This window comes from Oncorhynchus nerka, linkage group LG10 (assembly GCF_034236695.1).
Source record: "Oncorhynchus nerka isolate Pitt River linkage group LG10, Oner_Uvic_2.0, whole genome shotgun sequence".
Lineage (NCBI taxonomy): Eukaryota > Metazoa > Chordata > Actinopteri > Salmoniformes > Salmonidae > Oncorhynchus > Oncorhynchus nerka.
Genome location: NC_088405.1, coordinates 87,713,593 through 87,734,139, shown reverse-complemented (window position 1 = coordinate 87,734,139; position 20,547 = coordinate 87,713,593). Strand labels below are relative to the sequence as shown.

The following is a 20,547-nucleotide window of genomic DNA, read 5'->3' as shown; positions in this document are numbered from 1 at the left end:
TTGCGAAAGTATTCGGCCCTCTTGTACTTTGCGACATTTCAGGCTTCAAACATAAAGATATAAAACTGTATTTTTTTGTGAAGAATCAACAACAAGTGGGACACAATCATGAAGTGGAACGACATTTATTGGATATTTCAAACTTTTTTAACAAATCAAAAACTGAAAAATTGGGCGTGAAAATTATTCAGCCCCTTTACTTTCAGTGCAGCAAACTCTCTCCAGAAGTTCAGTGAGGATCTCTGAATGATCCAATGTTGACCTAAATGACTGATGATAAATACAATCCACCTGTGTATAATCGGCTCTGATCAGGCCCTACACCCAAACAAGGGCACTGCGTTCATCCACCTCTGGCCTGCTCGCCTCCCTACCACTGAGGAAGTACAGTTCCCGCTCAGCCCAGTCAAAACTGTTCGCTGCGCTGGCCCCCCAATGGTGGAACAAACTCCCTCACGACGCCAGGACAGCGGAGTCAATCACCACCTTCCGGAGACACCTGAAACCCCACCTCTTTAAGGAATACCTAGGATAGGATAAAGTAATCCTTCTCACCCCCCTTAAAAGATTTAGATGCACTATTGTAAAGTGGCTGCTCCACTGGATGTCATAAGGTGAATGCACCAATTTGTAAGTCGCTCTGGATAAGAGCGTCTGCTAAATGACTTAAATGTAAATGTAAATGTAAATGTAATCAAGTCTCCGTATAAATGCACCTGCACTGTGATAGTCTCAGAGGTCCGTTAAAAGCGCAGAGAGCATCATGAAGAACAAGGAACACACCAGGCAGGTCCGAAATACTGTTGTGAAGAAGTTTAAAGCCGGATTTGGATACAAAAAGATTTCCCAAGCTTTAAACATCCCAAGGAGCACTGTGCAAGCGATAATATTGAAATGGAAGGAGTATCAGACCACTGCAAATCTACCAAGACCTGGCCGTCCCTCTAAACTTTCAGCTCATACGAGGAGAAGACTGATCAGAGATGCAGCCAAGAGGCCCATGATCACTCTGGATGAACTGCAGAGATCTACAGCTGAGGTGGGACACTCTGTCCATAGGACAACAATCAGTCGTATATTGCACAAATCTGGCCTTTATGGAAGAGTGGCAAGAAGAAAGCCATTTCTTAAAGATATCCATAAAAAGTGTTGTTTAAAGTTTTGCCACAAGCCACCTGGGAGACACACCAAACATGTGGAAGAAGGTGCTCTGGTCAGATGAAACCAAAATTGAACTTTTTGGCAACAATGCAAAATGTTATGTTTGGCGTAAAAGCAACACAGCTCATCACCCTGAACACACCATCCCCACTGTCAAACATGGTGGTGGCAGCATCATGGTTTGGGCCTGCTTTTCTTCAGCAGGGACAGGGAAGATGGTTCAAATTGATGGGAAGATGGATGGAGCCAAATACAGGACCATTCTGGAAGAAAACCTGATGGAGTCTGCAAAAGACCTGAGACTGGGACGGAGATTTGTCTTCCAACAAGACAATGATCCAAAACATAAAGCTAAATCTACAATGGAATGGTTCGAAAATAAACATATCCAGGTGTTAGAATGGCGAAGTCAAAGTCCAGACCTGAATCCAATCGAGAATCTGTGGAAAGAACTGAAAACTGCTGTTCACAAATGCTCTCCATCCAACCTCACTGAGCTCGAGCTGTTTTGCAAGGAGGAATGGGAAACAATTTCAGTCTCTCGATGTGCAAAACTGATAGAGACATACCCCAAGCGACTTACAGCTGTAATCGCAGCAAAAGGTGGCGCTACAAAGTATTAACTTAAGGGGGCTGAATAATTTTGCACGCCCAATTTTTCAGTTTTTGATTTGTTAAAAAAGTTTGAAATATCTAATAAATGTCGTTCCACTTCATGATTGTGTCCCACTTGTTGTTGATTCTTCACAAAAAAATACAGTTTTATATCTTTATGTTTGAAGTCTGAAATGTGGCAAAATGTTGCAAAGTTCAAGGGGGCCGAATACTTTTGCAAGGCACTGTATATGTTATTACATTTATAGTTTAAAATGTCAATTCCTTCTACAAAATCCTCAACAGTACTGTTATATCCACTTTGAGTACTGCTCTATTCTCCTAACAGAAGAATAGCACCTGTAGGGACAGCTCTAACAACAATTTGATACTCCTCAGGAGTGAATGTAACATTGTGTTCTCATGAGTTCTGGATAATCATATAGTTGTCCATCATTATTCAATAATTGTTTATCCCAGATAATGCTGTTGTCAAACCAGTTCTGGAAAAATATAGACTTGTTTTTGTATTTTATGTCTCTATTATTCCAGATTGTATACCTATGTGGGGAAAAATTATGTTTGTACATGAGGTTCCAAGTTAGAAATCAAATGTTATTGGTCACATACACGTGTTTAGCAGATGTTAATGCTTGTGAAGTACTTGTTTATGGAAGTTAGCAAGCTTAATAAGAATCTTACCCACATCAAAGTTGCATTTGAGTAAGAATTCTAGACCACCAATCTGTTGGAATGTTAAATTAGGGATTATATTCCAAATGCAATCCTTATTTCTTAAATAGTTTTGTATCCATTTTGATCTTAAAGATTATAGTCGAGGTTTTAATATCCAGAGCATTCAACCCTCCCTCACCTTGGGTTCTACACATTACCGCTTTTCTTAAATAATGAGGTTTATTCCTCCATATGAAGTTAAATCATTTAGTATCAACCATTTTAGTTACATCCAAGGGAGCTAAGAACTAATCTGGACAGACCTTCAGATTTGGACAAAAGTACACGTCCAGATAAAGACAGATCTCTTAATAACCAGGAGTTAAATCTCTTTCTAATCTTCTCTACAACAGGAAAGATTTAAATTGGCCCTTTCTTTCTGATCTTTGCTAAGTTTAATAACAAAATATGTAATCACATCTTTTATAGGAATATTACATACTGAGTTTGTCACATCTTTTCAACGTAAATGATTCACATTTCCTAATATTCAGAGAGAAACCAGATTTGAAAATATTGACCAAACCCCCCCCCCCCCCAAAATCAGTCTCAAAAATAAAAGAATCTTCAACTGTATCAAAAGCCTTGTAAACGTTTACACATAAAATAAAGCTATCTTCCATAATGTGCTCATTGTTGTCTATCAAGTCCAATACTAGTAGAATATTATTACCTATATGTCTGCCCTTCATAAAACCAGACTGGGTATCGTCAAGACCTTTTTTAAGATTTCACTAAAGGCCATCATTCCCTGGAGATTTGTTCGCTTAACTTGCTGATGAATTTATTTATATTAATGAAATAAAAAATGTATTACAAGACTTTTGGAAGTCTTCATCTATTAATTTTGCATAGTCTTTGACAGAGTCTAGAAAGGGAGATATGTCACTAGTAGGACAGGTGAAAAGATGACCATAGAATTCTGAAACCTATTTTGAAATGTGTCTTTGGGGTTTTCATTGTCTTTGCCATCTATATTAAGCTTATGAATAGAGGTAAATTCAGATATTATTTTTTTCTCTCTCTAAATTGCGTACGTTTTTTTTCTTCACCTTCCTCCAACCATCTCCTTCTTGATCTTACAAATGTCCCTTTTACTCTCTCTTCATACATTCGGTCCATTTCTAGTTGTAAAGAAAATAACTGACCAAGGTCCTCCATAGAGATTAGAGAAAGTATTTCAAACATAAATGTATCTTCCCTCAATCTTAAGTTCAGCAATTTCTTTACCTCTCTTCATGGCTGTTTGTCTTATTTCATACTTCATTAATTCCCAGTATTTCCCATGAGACTTAAATAGATGGGCTTTCCTCCAATTGTCTTGTATAATATCTTTGGCATCCATCTTGAAATGATCATCTTTCAACAGTCTACTATTGAGTTTCCAATAGCTTCAATTCGCTTTAACTTCAGATCCATTCATATTTAAAGATAAGAATGTAACTTTATGATCAGTACAAATTGATGGTTCAATGGATACCTTGACTACAGTGTTATCTAATGAATTATAAATCAACCAGAAGTCAATTCTTGACTGTCTGGACATGTCCTTGTTACTCCAAGTGAAGTCGTTTTTATCAGGATATTTAGAGGGTGGTATGTGTTCGTCACTGTTTTCCAACCGGGTTGGACACATTTTGTATAAAGTTGTTTCGTATGCTAGCTAGTTTTCAACATTGGAGAAAATATGGAGGAAAAATTGTATTCTGTTTTGCCAGAAGCTCTATACACAACATCGAATCAATGAAGGAATTATAACCCCTCTCCTTGAACATTCTATTGAAGAAAATATACATTTTGGTGTGTCTAGCTACAGGCTATGGTACAAGTTTAGTGTATTAAGTGTGGCCGACAGTCTGCGATTTATTGAAAGTGGAGAAATGGATGGTAATAGTAGTTCTCTGAAGTCAATAATCGAGGATCCGGTTCGTGTTCTGAACTCTCAAGGAATTGCCGCCGTTTTCACTGGTCAAAGTGAGAAGGACGAGAAAATTGCCAAGGGTGAATATACGATTGTCTTCCAGGACTCCTGAAACTTTTGTTGGCTCAGAGAAATGGTGAGGCCTACTTCAAACGTCATTGATCCGCGAGCGTCTCATTGGAATGGGTGTCGATGAGGTTCAATGGTGAGTTATTTGTGTGGAACTAAAATGTGTTGAGCATCTTTTTGGCTAAGTTAACTAAAACTGTCTTATCGATATCGGGGGAGAGAGGAGGGGTGATGGAGGTGCAGCTATGTGGTGAGAGCAGGAGAAGGGGATGTGGTTGCAGCTATGTGGGTTGGGGTGGGAGACATGCCATGTGTTTTTATTGCCATGTGGTGTATGGTAATTATTTGACTTGTAAAACTACTGTCTCATGCGTGAAACCTGCTAATTCTTTGATCAGTTGTGTTTCTGTGCATTTTAGTATGGATCAATAATGTTGGACCTTCTCTTAAAATAACCCTCCTTCTAAATGAACACACAGGCCACGTTCTACCTTCAACATGACAATGTTGTCATTAAACAAATATTATTTAGTCCTTTTGACAACTAATGCATATTGTCTTGTTTGTATCCCATTTCCTATAAGGGGGTAAGGCACAGGGGAAGGAGCTTGCTTTTCGGAAGTGGTGGAGAATGGTTGGCGAGCTGCGGTCACTCCTACCAATTCCTGTATTGTGTTTCTAAGGCTATAAGGAATAGCATAATGAAGCAGCTGGGCATGCAGCAATGTGTTGAGGGTGGTGAACACTGGGCATGCAGCAATGTGTTGAGGGTGGTGAACACTGGGCATGCAGCAATATGTTGAGGGTGGTGAACACTGGGCATGCAGCAATGTGTTGAGGGTGGTGAACACTGGGCATGCACCAATGTGTTGAGGGTGGTGAACACTGGGCATGCACCAATGTGTTGGGGGTGGTGAACACTGGGCATGCACCAATGTGTTGAGGGTGGTGAACACTGGGCATGCACCAATGTGTTGAGGGTGGTGAACACTGGGCATGCACCAATGTGTTGAGGGTGGTGAACACTGGGCATGCAGCAATATGTTGAGGGTGGTGAACACTGGGCATGCAGCAATATGTTGAGGGTGGTGAACACTGGGCATGTAGCAATGTGTTGAGGGTGGTGAACACTGGGCATGCAGCAATGTGTTGAGGGTGGTGAACACTGGGCATGCAGCAATGTGTTGAGGGTGGTGAACACTGGGCATGCAGAAATATGTTGAGGGTGGTGAACACTGGGCATGCAGCAATGTGTTGAGGGTGGTGAACACTGGGCATGCACCAATGTGTTGAGGGTGGTGAACACTGGGCATGCAACAATGTGTTGGGGGTGGTGAACACTGGGCATGCAGCAATGTGTTGGGGGTGGTGAACACTGGGCATGCAACAATGTGTTGGGGGTGGTGAACACTGGGCATGCAGCAATGTGTTGGGGGTGGTGAACACTGGGCATGCAGCAATGTGTTGAGGGTGGTGAACACTGGGCATGCAGCAATGTGTTGAGGGTGGTGAACACTGGGCATGCAACAATGTGTTGAGGGTGGTGAACACTGGGCATGCAGCAATGTGTTGAGGGTGGTGAACACTGGGCATGCAACAATGTGTTGAGGGTGGTGAACACTGGGCATGCAGCAATGTGTTGAGGGTGGTGAACACTGGGCTTGCACCAATGTGTTGGGGGTGGTGAACACTGGGCATGCAACAATGTGTTGGGGGTGGTGAACACTGGGCATGCAGCAATGTGTTGGGGGTGGTGAACACTGGGCATGCAGCAATGTGTTGAGGGTGGTGAACACTGGGCATGCAGCAATGTGTTGAGGGTGGTGAACACTGGGCATGCAGCAATGTGTTGAGGGTGGTGAACACTGGGCATGCAACAATGTGTTGAGGGTGGTGAACACTGGGCATGCAGCAATGTGTTGAGGGTGGTGAACACTGGGCATGCAGCAATGTGTTGAGGGTGGTGAAAAGTCCTGACAGGGACACCATCAGACAGGCAGTGATGAAAGAAGGTGTCATCTGACCCTGTAGAGATGTTTTCATGGTTGCTCACAAGAGGTGGAGTCAAAGGGGCCTGAAACCCCAAGGACTGTCATACGGTCCTGTTTTTCAGCATTAGAGGGCAGGCTGGAAAACAGGCTTTTCAACATGTACCACTCAGAGATACCCGAGCACATAAAACTGTGCATCATCGCTGCCTTGGAAGTTGAGTCATTTAATCTCATAGTTGTGATGGCTACTTCTGCACTGGGAATGGGGCTAGACTTTAAGGGGGGCTGTCTATCATCACCTGTCTATCATCACTGATGTTTTTGGTGATGAACACCTTGAGTGATGATTATTATAACGACTATTCAGTGTTGGGACAGCTTGGGGCTTTTGCAAACATGACTGACATGAGTCCTTTTAGATGCTATGTTGAAAAATACTGTAAGTATTGTCTCGTCTGCTTAAAATACTTTATTGTTGTGGAAACAGGCCCTTTTGCCATTGAGCTGTATGGAATAGTATTATGTATGCCACACACACACACACACACACACACACACACACACACACACACACACAGTACATTTTATAATTTAGCTTAAAGATTTGTTCTAATACTAATTTTCAGTTGGGCCCTATCTAAAGTATAGAGTGGGTCAAGGTGTAACCTGTCACCCATAGTTACTTGTTTATAAACTGTATTTAAAAAAAAAAAAATCTTTCACTTTTCTCCTTCACTTGACTTCAATAAATAATCCAAATTTGGAAACATCAATGCTCAGATGATTGTATGACTTTATTGTAAATTAACTTGATACTTATTTCATCCAAAAAAAGGCAAATACAACATTCAAAGTAGAAAAGGTGTGGGCTATCCGGTGTTGGCCCAGAGAATTTGGAAAAGGCTAGGCTATAGCAGTTGTTACTACTCTGACACGCTTTACACATCACAGCCCGTAAAACGTATTCCTATATACAGTTTTTCAGACAGGAACAACAGGAAGAAAGTTAACTGTACATAAGATTGTAATAAAAGTAATTACACATCATTAAAATTAAAAGGTAGTAATTACACAAATAAATGCAACAAAGAATGTAACGTTATTAAAGTAAATACACGTTTTGTGCATCTACATTGTCATTGGTGACAGTACTACGTGTTTCCTCTCTTCTATTACTTCTCTACTTCTGTGGAATATAACATGATGTCCATTCTAGGGTCTCAGCACTACAGCTGAAATCAACTGTCAATGTGTGTGCCTCTGTCTGCGATCCAAACGAGCAAACGGTTTCTTCTTCTCTCGGTTTAAGTTGGGTTTGTGGTAGCTGATCCAAAACACTATATGGTTGATATCCTTAGATCTACTTGAGATTGAGAGCTTTCCAGACTCTGGCTAAAGCTCAGTCTTTATCAAATTGCTGCACGAGGTCTGTCTGCTCTCTGACGGTCCTGCTGACTTTTTATGTCAAACTGGACATGGGATGATGTTGGATGAGGTCTTTTGTGAGGCTCACATGGTTTTAGCAGTTCTTGCATCAAATACTTTGGTATTGCTCTAGGCTGATTTACTTGTATTTGTGGTGTGGTTTTCAAATCAGCCCCTTTGGTCTTCCAACATGTAAATAAGGTATTTCTGTTTTTTTTATTTTTAATGCATTTGCTAACATTTCTAAAAACCTGTTCTCGCTTTGTCATTATACACCTATACATAAACATTTTATTTAAGACATTTTAGAATGAGTCTATAGAAAAAGGCTAACTTAACAAAATGTAGAAAAAGTCTAGGGGTCTGAATACTTTCTGAATCCACTGTATAGAAGTTTGGAACCACCAAGACTCAGAGCTGGCCAAACTGAGATATCGGAGAAGGGCCTTGATCGGGGAGGTGACCAAGAACCCGATGTGTAGATGGGAGAACCTTCCAGAAGGGCAACCATCTCTGCAGCACTCCACCAATCAGGCCTTTATGGTAGAGTGGCTGGCCGGAAGCCACTCCTCAGTAAAATGCACATGACAGCCCACTTGGCGGTTGCCAACAGGCACCTAAAGGACTCTCAGACCATGAGAAACAAGATTCTCTGGTCTGATGAAACCAAGATTGAACTCCTTTGCATCAAGTGTCACATCTGGAGGAAACCTGGCACCATCCCTACGGTGAAGCGTGGGTGGCAGCATCATGCTGTGGGGATGTTTTTCAGAGGCAGGGACTGGGAGACTACTCAGGATAGATGAATGGAGCAATGTAGAGAGATCTGCTCCAGAGCGCTCAGGACCTCAGACTGGGGCGAAGGTTCACCTTCCAACAGGACAACGACCCTAAGCACACAGCCAAGACAATGCAGCAGTAGCTTCGGAAAAAGTCTCAATGTCCTTCGGTGGCCCAGCCAGAGCCTGGACTTGAACCCGATCTAACATCTCTGGAGAGTCCTGAAAATAGCTGTGCTGTGATGCTCCCCATCCAACCTGACAGAGCTTGAGAGGATCTGCAGAGAAGAATGGGAGAAACTCCCCAAATACAGGTGTTCCAAGCTTGTAGTGTAATACCCAAGAAGACTCGGCTGTAATCGCTGCCAAAGGTGCTTCAACAAAGTACTGAGTAAAGGGTCATAATACTTATGTAAATGTGATATATTTTTATTTATTATTTTAATACGTTTTCTAAAATGTCTAAACCTGTTTTTGCTTTATCATTATCATTATGGGCTATTGTGTGTAGATTGTATATTTTTAGTCCATTTTAGGATAAGGCTGTAACCTAAACAAAATGTGTAAAACGTTCAGGGGGTCTGAATACTTTCCGAATGCACTGTATACTGTGTATATAACATTTAGTTTTTTTAAACAGTGTTGAAAATCATACGGTCTGTATTTTTAAATACCCTGTATAAATCTGGATATCGCCCAAGTCTAGGCCAATAACTCAACCAACAGCATGGCAGCTTTACCTCAGCCAACAGCATGGCTATATCGCTCTCTGAGCTGTCACTAATGAGCCTTTTCACAGGGGACACAGGGCAGACTGAAAATCAGCCTATATGTCTATGATGTAAAGCAGACAGGCAATGGGGTTTAACTTGTACTTCCATAAAGACTATTGAGGCAGAATGTTGACAGGTTCACAGCACTGAGGGACCAACACCTAAATATAGTATTGTAAGGTGGTCTGGTTTAGGGATGAGATGAGCCTCTGCTGTTTTACCTCAATAGACGTTGTGTAAAGGACGGAGGCATCTATGCAAAACAACCATGACATCTGCTTTGTAGCAAAATGATGCTGAATGGTTACATGGAACAAGGCCTCCTTTTTGACCCTAACAAATTGTCTCTCATCACCTCCTGGCTATACGACGTCAGTGACTTTAATCTATGATAATTATCTACATCGTCCCAGTACTCTGAGGAGCCAAAGCAATACTGTCATATGAATGTGTTTATTTTCCCATCTGTTTTAGTGCTGAGATGGGACCCCGGTCAGTTCGTTTTCTTAATTGCTGTTTGTTTTATTGTTCTGTGTGGGTTTGACTGAGATCAACCTGTCGTGGTTTGCTTATGGCGACATTCAGTACTTCAAGTATTTGTTGATGATACTCTGACAAATTCAGATTCTCTGATATGCATTGATCTTTAATTTTAAGATACAATCGCCATGAAACCTTTGTTAAATCATAGCAGAATTTCTAAAGATGTACAATTTGTAGAAAAACCTAAAAAGCAAACCAGATGGAGTTTATCCTAATGGCCAGAATGCTCTCCTTTCTCTCATTTTTAGGTGAATATAATCCCCATCATCGCTAAAGCCGATACAATCTCCAAGAGCGAGCTCCATAAATTCAAGATTAAAATCATGAGTGAGCTGGTGAGCAACGGCGTGCAGATCTATCAGTTCCCCACAGATGACCACGCAGTCACAGAGATCAACTCCTCCATGAATGTGAGTCACTCACTGTTTTTCCCTCACTATAGGTGGTTTTAATATATGGTTTTATGGTTTTAATAGCTGCACATAGTTTCCTCCCTTTGAAACTTCCTCTGTGTACCGCATTGATGGAGAATTGGTAGAGCAGCAAATCAGTTGATCTGGTCTGTCTGGCCTGTCTAGTGTCTACGGGACCCACCCTATAGCTCTGTGTTCAGGCTAGATGGCCTCATTACCTGGGCTCTAGACAGTTTTGGCTTACCACTTCATTCTTGAGGTTGCTTTGATGAACGTGTTTTTCTCATGATGTAGGATCTCACTGGCCAGAGTAATTCTGGGAGAAATACAGAACCATGTTATTAATCAGGCCAACAAGACATGCCTCTATGACTCTAAATAGCAGTTACACCTGCTAGTAAACATGGCCATCTTGCCTCCCGAGTGACGCAGTGGTCTAAGGCACTGCATCGCAGTGTTAGCTGTGCCACAATTTGGCCCAGCGTCGTCATGGGGAGGGTTTGGCCGGCAGGAATGTTCCTGTCCCATCGCACACTAGCGACTCCTGTGGTGGGCCGGGCGCAATGCACGCTGACACGTTTGCCAGGCCGGGCGCAATGCACGCTGACACGTTTGCCAGGCCGGGCGCAATGCACGCTGACACGTTTGCCAGGCCGGGCGCAATGCACGCTGACACGTTTGCCAGGCCCGGGCGCAATGCACGCTGACATGTTTGCCAGGCCGGGCGCAATGCACGCTGACACGTTTGCCAGGCCGGGCGCAATGCACGCTGACACGTTTGCCAGGCCGGGCGCAATGCACGCTGACACGTTTGCCAGGTGTTTCCTCCCACACATTGGTGCAGCTGGCTTCCGGGTAAAGCGGGCGTTGTGTCAAGAAGTAGTGCAGCTTGGCTGGGTTGTGTTTCGAAGGACGCACTGCTCTCGACCTTCGCCTCTCCCGATTCCGTACAGGAGTTGTAGCAATGGGACAGGACTGTAACTACCAATTGGATACCACGAAATTGGGGAGAAAAAGGGGTAAAAAAAAATCAAATATGGCCATCTGTCTAAGCAGTTAGACCTGCCTAATAAATATGTTGACTAAGCTGTAAGGAAGGAGTGTAACCTGTGTGAGAGACAGGTTGTTGTTTGAAAGCAGCTTTTGGTCAGAGCTGTTGACCTTTTGAACTCCTTCAGGCTCACCTCCCATTCGCTGTGGTGGGGAGCGTCGAGGAGGTTAAAGTGGGAAACAAAACGGTGAGGGCCAGGCAGTACCCCTGGGGAGTAGTACAAGGTGAGTATCTCTCCTCTTTCTGTACCTCTTGGCTCCTCTTTCCATTTCAGGAGAGAACTGCTGCTCAGACAGATTCCCTAGTGTGTTGGGGAAATGGCATAGGCCGATGAATGCACTATTGGTAGTATTACTACAGGGACACTGCTACAGTACATTGTTTGCTTTGTTTATAGACCTTCAGCTGTGGTTGACAGGGACTCTAAACGTTATAATTAGATTATGTCACAGAGCACTGCTGGTAGAATATTTTAACCCAGCTGGGAGTTTTCAGATTCAGAACGGTCTCTCCATTATCCTTTGCCCGTTGTTTCCATTCCCCAATCCTCCCAGGACAGTGGTTTAGTTTTATTTATAAACCCGGTCTCGTAGGAGAGCATTCCAATCAGTCGTTCCATGACGCCCGCCAACTGATTGTTCAAAAATTGTTTCTGTAGTTAGAATCAAGTAAGATAGGCATTCCTAGATACATTATTTTGTTGAAATGTAGTTTTATATCAGAGAAATTAAGCTAATTGAATGCACCCATATAATATTCAATAAATATAGTACAAAACATCTGATTTGGACTCAACTGTTTCCTACCAATGAATAAGACATTAGGAATCCATTTTTTGTCAAAAGCCACCCACGTACCCCCCACACCCCATGCCAATCCCACCTCAACAACCAGTACACAGTATCAGTTCTCTGTTTGACAAGTATGAAGCTGCAGCTTGGAGTATTGCTTCTCCTTACTATGTAATGTATTCCCTGTGAATCTGGTGATGTATCCCCCCCACTGAAATTAGTAATTAACTTCTTGCGTCGAGCCATCCCGGATCCGGTATCGTGACTACAGCCTCAAGCTCATTACCATAACGCAACGTTAACTATTCATGAAAATCGCAAATGAAATGAAATTAATCTATTTGCTCTCAAGCTTAGCCTTTTGTTAACAACACTGTCATCTCAGATTTTCAAAATATGCTTCTCAACCATTGCAAAACAAGCATTTGTGTAACAGTATTGATAGCTAACGTAGCATTTAGCGTAGCATTTAGCGTTAGCATTCAGCAGGCAACATTTTCACAAAAACCAGAAAAGCATTCAAATAAAATCATTTACCTTTGAAGAACTTCGGATGTTTTCAATGAGGAGACTCTCAGATAGCAAATGTTCAGTTTTTCCTGAAAGATTATTTGTTTAGGACAAATCGCTCCATTTTCTGCGTCACGTTTAGCTACGGAAAAAAACCTGTATCCAGGATTGTGTAAATCTATCCGCAAGCTCATTAGCATAACACAACGTTAACTATTCATGAAAATGGCAAATGAAATGAAATGAATCTATTTGCTCTCAAGCTTAGCCTTTTGTTAACAACACTGTCATCTCAGATTTTCAAAATATGCTTTTGAACCATAGCTAAACAAGCATTTGTGTAACAGTATTGATAGCCTAGCATAGGATTATGCCTCTCTTTCAGCATGCAACATTTTCACAAAAACAAAAGGATTCAAATAAAATCATTTACCTTTGAAGAACTTCAGATGTTTTCAATGAGGAGACTCTCAGTTAGATAGCAAATGTTCCGTTTTTACAAAAAATATTATTTGTGTCGACTAATCGCTCCGTTTTGTTCATCACGTTTGGGTAAGGAAAAAAAATATATATAAATATTAAGTAATTAAAACGCTAACTTTTTTCCAAATTAACTCCATAATATCGTCAGAAACATGGCAAACCGATGTTTAGAATCAATCCTCAAGGTGTTTTTCACATATCTATCGACGATAAAATCCTTCATGGAAGTTGACTTTCTCTTCTGAAGAAATGGAACGCGCATGGACCTACAGATTACGCAATAATTTCGACACAGGACACCGGGCGGGACACCAGGTAAATGTAGTCTCTTATGGTCAATCTTCCAATGATATGCCTACAAACACGTCACAATGCTGCAGACACCTTGGGGAAACGACAGAAAGGGCAGGCTCATTCCTGGTGCATTCACAGCCATATAAGGAGACATTGGAACACAGCGCCTTCAGAATCTGGGGCATTTCCTGTATGAAACTTCATCTTGGTTTCACCTGTAGCATTAGTTCTGGGGCACTCACAGATAATATCTTTGCAGTTTTGGAAACGTCAGAGTTTTGTCTTTCCAAGGCTGTCAATTCCATGCATAGTCGAGCATCTTTTCGTGACAAAATATTGCGCTTAAAACGGGCATGTCTTTTTATCCAATAATGACATAGCGCCCCCATAGGTTGAAGAGGTTAAAATCACTTGCATTATTTACCATGAAGTAGTGTGAAAGTAACAGGTTTTGACCACTAGATGCCAATGTTCCTGCTATACCTGCTACACTCGTTTATCTATTTTGCTTGTCTCTTGTGTTTTATTAAATAAATCACAATTTTCTTTGCAACTTTGGGTAGAAAACCAATAGATTTGGATCATGATGAAAAGAAATGGTGTGGTCATCCTCAATTCAAGCCAGTCCTCCATGAAAGTAATTCCGTATGTCCTCCTTTCACGCTTAAACTGTGTCCAAGAAACGGCCCCTTTTGTGTGTGATTTATTCCCTTCAAAAAAGTTATTGATTAGCTACTGTTAGGCCATTCCTGGAAAACAAGCAAACCATTAGGCTACAGCAGTTCTAATGGTTTAAATGTTATGATCTTCAATGGTAAAAGGCCCCCACAGACACACACACACACACACACACACACACACACACACACACACTGTTTAGTGTTTTGCAATGATATTGGGTTAAATGATAAATGTCACTATTCACCAAACATATAGAGCTATTTCCTGATCATTTTATTGAAAAACTCAAGACCATGTAATCAATTATTTTAGGGTTGTCACAACATTTTAGTCCTTAGCCTATTTCTCCATCAAAGTGTTGAGCTTGTAGGAAAAGTCTTCATATGACAATTGCATAGGGATAGCCATCTCAGAGAGCGGCCACTTGTTGGATTATTCAAGTAGAGTTGAGTTGGGTTGAAGCATCAGGTTGCTATTAGGACAAACTGAATTGATTTCATGGATGACTGGCTTGAATTGTAACCCTAACCCTTTTCTACAAGTTGAAAAGGAAATGTTGTGATCTATTTAATAATGAGTGTGGCGGTATAGCAGGACAGCGGCATCTAGTGATTTAAACCTGGTTCTTTCAAATGACCGTAAAACTTCAATTAAACGCTGAGGCTCAAATAGCCGCCTACAGTATCCCTTTAAATAGCCGTGCAACGGCACACATTTCAGAAAATAAAAGCCTGTTTCAAATAAACACAGTCTAAATGAAGTGTTTATGAAGTTACCATGAATTGTTTGAGGTGTAATGGTTACTGAATTATTTAATGTAATAAATAATAATAATGACAAAAATATTATGGCTATCATCCGTTGGTTTTTATCGCCAGTAAGAACTGGTCCTTGCTATCCGGGATCCTTGGGACATCCTTACCCCCCATTTTGAAGTTGAAAATGTAAATGGTTAGGTAAGAGTTAAGGTTAGGTTTAGGGTAAGGCCATGGGGTCAGGGTTTAGGGTAGGGATGTCCCAAGGATCCTGGATAGCACTAACCAGTAAGAAAAAGCTAGCCATTGGTTGCTAACAGCAAGCACAAAAACAGTCAACAGCTTTGGGAGTACAGACCCCCAGAAAGTGTTAGTTTGCCCTCTAGTGGCGAAAGAAAGTTCGCCGAACATGCACAGTCAGAGGAGAATAATTATTCTGTCAAGGAACATTTTTTTATTATTCTGAAATGGAGGCATGCTAATACAAAAGAAACGTGACAATGTGTAAAGAAGACATTGATTAAAATGCTGGAAGTGAATGCTGGAATTGAACAGTTAACTATGCAAATGAGCAAAATATGTGTGCATTAAGGAAATGGACGCCAAGCTTAAATAGAAGCCTGTCTCTAAGCGCCTGTTGTGTTCAGTGATTTAGGCAACGCCGGGGCTATTAATTTAAGTTTTACGGTACTTTATGATAAATAATGCATGCGACTTCAATTATTAATTCCCTGACCAGGGGAAAAGAACATCACCAGATTCACAGGGAATACATTACATAGTATGGAGATGTAATACTCCAAGCCACAGCTTCATTATACTTGTCAAACATGGAGAACTGATACTGTATACTGGTTGTAGGTGTGGGATTGGTCCGTGGGTGGCTTTTGACTCCCCCCAAAAATGTGATTTTAATGACTAATTTCAGTGGGAGGGATACATCACCAGATTCACAGGTAATACATTACATAGTAAGGAGAAGCAATACTCCAAGCCGCAGCTTCATACTTGTCAAACAGAGAACTGATACTGCGTACTGGTTGTTGAGGTGGGATTGGCATGGGGTGTGGGGGATACGTGGGTGGCTTTTGACAAAAAATGGATTCTTAATGTCTTACTCATTGGTAGAAAGAAGTTTGGTCCAATTTGGATGTTGGTACTATATTTATTGAATATTATCTGAATCCTATAAATTCAAATGGCCAATTCAGGAGCAATCAATTAACTTACATTTTCAAATAATAATTGAACAAAATAATGTTTCACGAATGCTAATCGTATATGAGATAGTGGGTGTCGAAATCATGTTATGTTGTGTTTACTTGATTGAATCTCCGTCGCTAAGATAGTCAGTTTTACTCCGAACCCCCTACCCCATAGGAAAACTGTTTTGATTGTTTTCCTAAGTCATTTGTGGGTTATTATAACCCAGAAACAGAGAAAGTCTTTACAAAAACAAAAATGACTTTTGAGTGCTTTTACTAATCTCACCCCAGGATCTCACTGCTGTTTTTTGTGACGCCCAGACGACTATGACAGATAGCAGACCGCTGGTATTTCTTCCCTCCCAGCTATTTCTTTACAGTGTGTGTAATGTGTGAATCCCCTGCCCTGGCGGCTCAGGATTTCTGGGGGCTTTGGGCAGGGGTCATCACCTCAGATCTCAGTGGGGAGAGCTTACCAGAGAGGTTGTTAGATGCCAGATGTCATCAACCATTTTTCCTCCTCAAATTCTTCAAAGTGGAGTTAAAATTGTTTGTGTGTCATTTCTCCCTCAAACAGTATTTTCACAGTCTCTGTTTACTGAAGGATGTTTTACCCTCACGGTGTAGTGGCTATCATGTGGAATGTAATCATGTTCCGCGCGAAATGCCTCTCTAATTGGCACTATTTTTAGCAACATCCTTACATCCAGCACAGCGCTCACAGCTGGGGTTGATATTTAGTTCCACTATATCCTACAGTATACCACTGTAGCCCATGTGCTCCCTCTGGTCTTCTCCAGGGCAAATTCTTCCCCACTTATGTCAGTCAGAAAGCAGGAAATGCTTCCTGTTCCAGTCCACACAATGGGATGCATGAGAGAGCTTTTTCTCAGAGAGTTAGTGGAACATAAACATCCAGAAGTGTAATAATTAATGTACACTACCCTCTAGCTCAAGGGGGGGGGGCAAAATTACAGCCCGCCGGGCACTTCAATCCGGCCCGCGAGACATTAATAAAAACAAATATATTTTTGTCTCCCTTTTTTTCTCCCCAATTTCGTGGTATCCAATTGGTAGTTAGTCTTGTCTTATCGCTGCAACTCCCGTACAGATTTGGGAGAGGCGAAGGTCAAGATCCATGTGTCCCCCGAAAGACATTAGTAACATAGGCTCATTGCCATTGCATTGTCTCTGTGCTGTGCTGTCCCGTCCAGTGGAGAACGAGAGCCACTGTGACTTTGTGAAGCTGCGTGAGATGCTGATCAGGGTGAACATGGAGGATCTGAGGGAGCAGACTCACGCCAGACACTACGAGCTCTACCGCCGCTGCAAACTGGAGGAGATGGGCTTCACAGACACAGACCCCGACTGTCAGCCGTTCAGGTGAGGCAGCAAGGCTGAGAACAGAACACACAAACAAACATCTAATCAAATGTTATTGGTCACATACACATGGTTCGCAGATGTTAATGCAAGTGTAGCAAAATGCTTGTGCTTCTAGTTCTGACAGTGCAGTAATATCTAACAATTCACCAACAACTACCTAATACACACACATCTAAAGGGGTGAATGAGAATATGTACATATAAGTATATGGATGAGCGATGTCTGAGCGGCATAGGCAAGATGCAATAGATGGTCTAAAATACAGAATATACATGTGATGTAAGATATGTAAACATTATTAAAGTGGCATTATTTAAAGAGGCATTGTTTAAAGTAACTAGTGATCCATTTATTAAAGTGTCCAGTGATTAAGTCCCAATGTAGGCAGCAGCCTCTCTGAGATGGTGATTAATGTTTAGCAGTCTGATGGCCTTGAAATTGAAAAACAGATTCTATTTCTCAGTCCCAGCTTTGATGCATCTGTACTGACCTCGCCTTCTGGATGGTAAGTGTGAACAGGCAGTGGCCTGGGTGGTTGTTGTCCATGATCTTTTTGGCCTTCCTGTGGCATCAGGTGCTGTAGGTGTCATGGAGGGCAGGTAGTTTGCCCCCGGTGATGGTGTGTAGACCTCACCACCCTCTGGAGAGCCTTGTGGTTGAGGGCGGTGCAGTTGCCGTACCAAGCGGTGATACAGCCAACAGGTTGCTCTCGATTGTGCATCTGTAAAAGTTTGTCAGGGTTTTGGGTGAAGTCAAATTTCTTCAGCCTCCTGAGGTTGAAGAGGCGCTGTTGCGCCTTCTTCACCACACTGTTTGTGTGGGTGGACCATTTCAGTTTGTCTGTGAAATTAACAATCAAGCTAGTCATATGTTACTGGGGAAGTGGACCAATTAATCTCAGAGTTCAGCATGTAAAGATGCTCTTTCTGTGAGTGATTTGAACCCTGTGTTAGTCAGAGGTGTACTGTAGTTCGGCTCAGATGTAGTAATCCATTTCTCTTTCTCTCTCTGCCCTGTCCACAGTCTCCAGGAGACCTATGAGGCCAAGAGGAAAGAGTTCATGGGAGACCTGCAGAAGAAAGAGGAGGAGATGCGACAGATGTTTGTCAACAAAGTGAAGGAGACTGAGGCAGAGCTGAAAGAGAAGGAGAGAGAGGTGAGGGTGTAGCTGCTGGCTGGGGGGTGAAGTATTTCAGTAAATGGGTTTGCTGTCTTATTGAGGATTCACTTCCATATACTGTAAATATGTCAGTGGTGTGCATACAGGTAACTGCCAAAAATAATGGGAACATTATTTTGGCAGTAAATGAGGGATACAAAGAATATTGAAAGCAGTTGTGTGGTTCCTGAGTTAAGTAATTAACATACCATCATGCTTAGGGTCATGTACAAAAATGCTGGGCAGGCCATTATTTTGGTCATCATGGCTATGCCCCCATCCACAGGGCATGAGTGGTCACTGAATGGTTTGATGAGCATGAAAACGATGTAAACCATATGCCATGGACATCACAGTCACCAGATCTCAAACCAATTGAACACTTAGGTGAGATACTGGAGGGGCACCTGAGACAGCGGCAGCTGAAACCACCATCAACAAAAACACAAAATTATGGAATTTATTGTGTAAGAATCCCTCCAATAGAGTTCCAGACACTTGTAGAATGTATGGAAGATACATTGAAGCTGTTCTGGCTTGTGGTGGCCAAATGTCCCATTAAGAGACTTTATGTCGGTGTTTCCTTTATTTTGTCAGTTACATGTAGATAAGGTGAGCTTGACATTGAAACCTACAGTGCCTTCAGAAAGTATTTACACCTCTTGACTTTTTCCACGTTTTGTCGTGTTACAGCCTGAATTTGAAGTTTATTAAATTGAGATTTGGTGTCACTGATCTACACACAATAGCCCATAACGTCAAAGTGGAATTGTGGTTTTAGAAATGTTTATAAATTAATAAAAAATGAAAAGCTGAAATGTCTTGCTTAACAAGTCACATAAGTAGCTTGGACTCACTATTAGGGGCGGCAGGTAGCCTAGTGGTTAGAGCATTGGGCCAGTAACCGAAAGGTTGCTGGATCAAATCCCCCCGAGATGACAAGGTAAAATTCTGTCGCTCTGCCCCTGAACAAGGCAGCTACTGTTCCCCGGAGGGCCGTCATTGTAAATAGACATTTGTTCTTAACTGACTTTCCTAGTTAAATAAAGAGTACATTTAAAAAAATAATAATAATTAAAAATAAAATTTGAATGACTACCTCATCTCTGTACCCCACACATATGTAAGGTCGAGCAGTGAGTGGTCACCAATTGGTAGATGGGTCAAAAATAAAATGTGCATGGTGAAGTTGTCAATTACACTTTGGATGGTGTATCAATACACCCAGTCACTACAAAGATACAGGCGTCCTTCCTAACTCAGTTTTCAGAGTGGAAGGAAACCGCTCAGGGATTTCACCATGAGGCCAATGGTGACTTTAAAACAGTTAGAGTTTAATGGCTGTGAGAAAACTGAAGATGGATCAACAACATTGAAGGAAGCCTGTACAGAACACACATATTCCAAAACATGCATCCTGTTTGCAATAAGGCACTAAAGTAATACTGCAAAAAAATGTGGCAAAATAAATGAACTTTTTGTCCTGAATAAAAAAGTGTTATGTTTGTGGGGTCCCAAGTGGTGCAGCGGTCTAAGGCACTGCATCAGTGATTCCTGGTTTGATTCCAGAACCGGCTGTGATTGGGAGTCCCATGATGCGGTGGACAATTGGCCCAGCATTGTCCAGGTTAGGGTTTGGCCGGGGTAGACCATCATTGTAAATAAGAATCTGTTCTTAACTGACTTGCCTAGTTAAATAAAGGTTTTAAAAAAGGACAAGGGAGGTTTTTTGAGGATTAAAAGAACCGGAAAAGGGCAAATCACAGGAAAAATCCTAGAGGAAAACCTGGTTCAGTCTGCTTTCCAACAGACACTGGGAGACAAATT

The 20,547-nt window shown here is 41.7% G+C and overlaps 1 protein-coding gene across 2 annotated transcripts in view; it reads left to right on the top strand.

The window, feature by feature from the left end:
- The window catches only part of LOC115136216 (septin-8-A-like), a 59,265-nt gene that overhangs the window by 27,599 nt on the left and 11,119 nt on the right, over positions 1-20,547 (top strand). For both annotated transcript variants that reach the window (XM_029671791.2, XM_029671792.2), the window contains exons 5-8: positions 10,240-10,401; positions 11,583-11,679; positions 17,389-17,557; positions 18,585-18,717. In XM_029671791.2, coding sequence (XP_029527651.1) covers positions 10,240-10,401; positions 11,583-11,679; positions 17,389-17,557; positions 18,585-18,717 — 561 coding nt within the window. The remainder of the gene's footprint in view (positions 1-10,239; positions 10,402-11,582; positions 11,680-17,388; positions 17,558-18,584; positions 18,718-20,547) is intronic.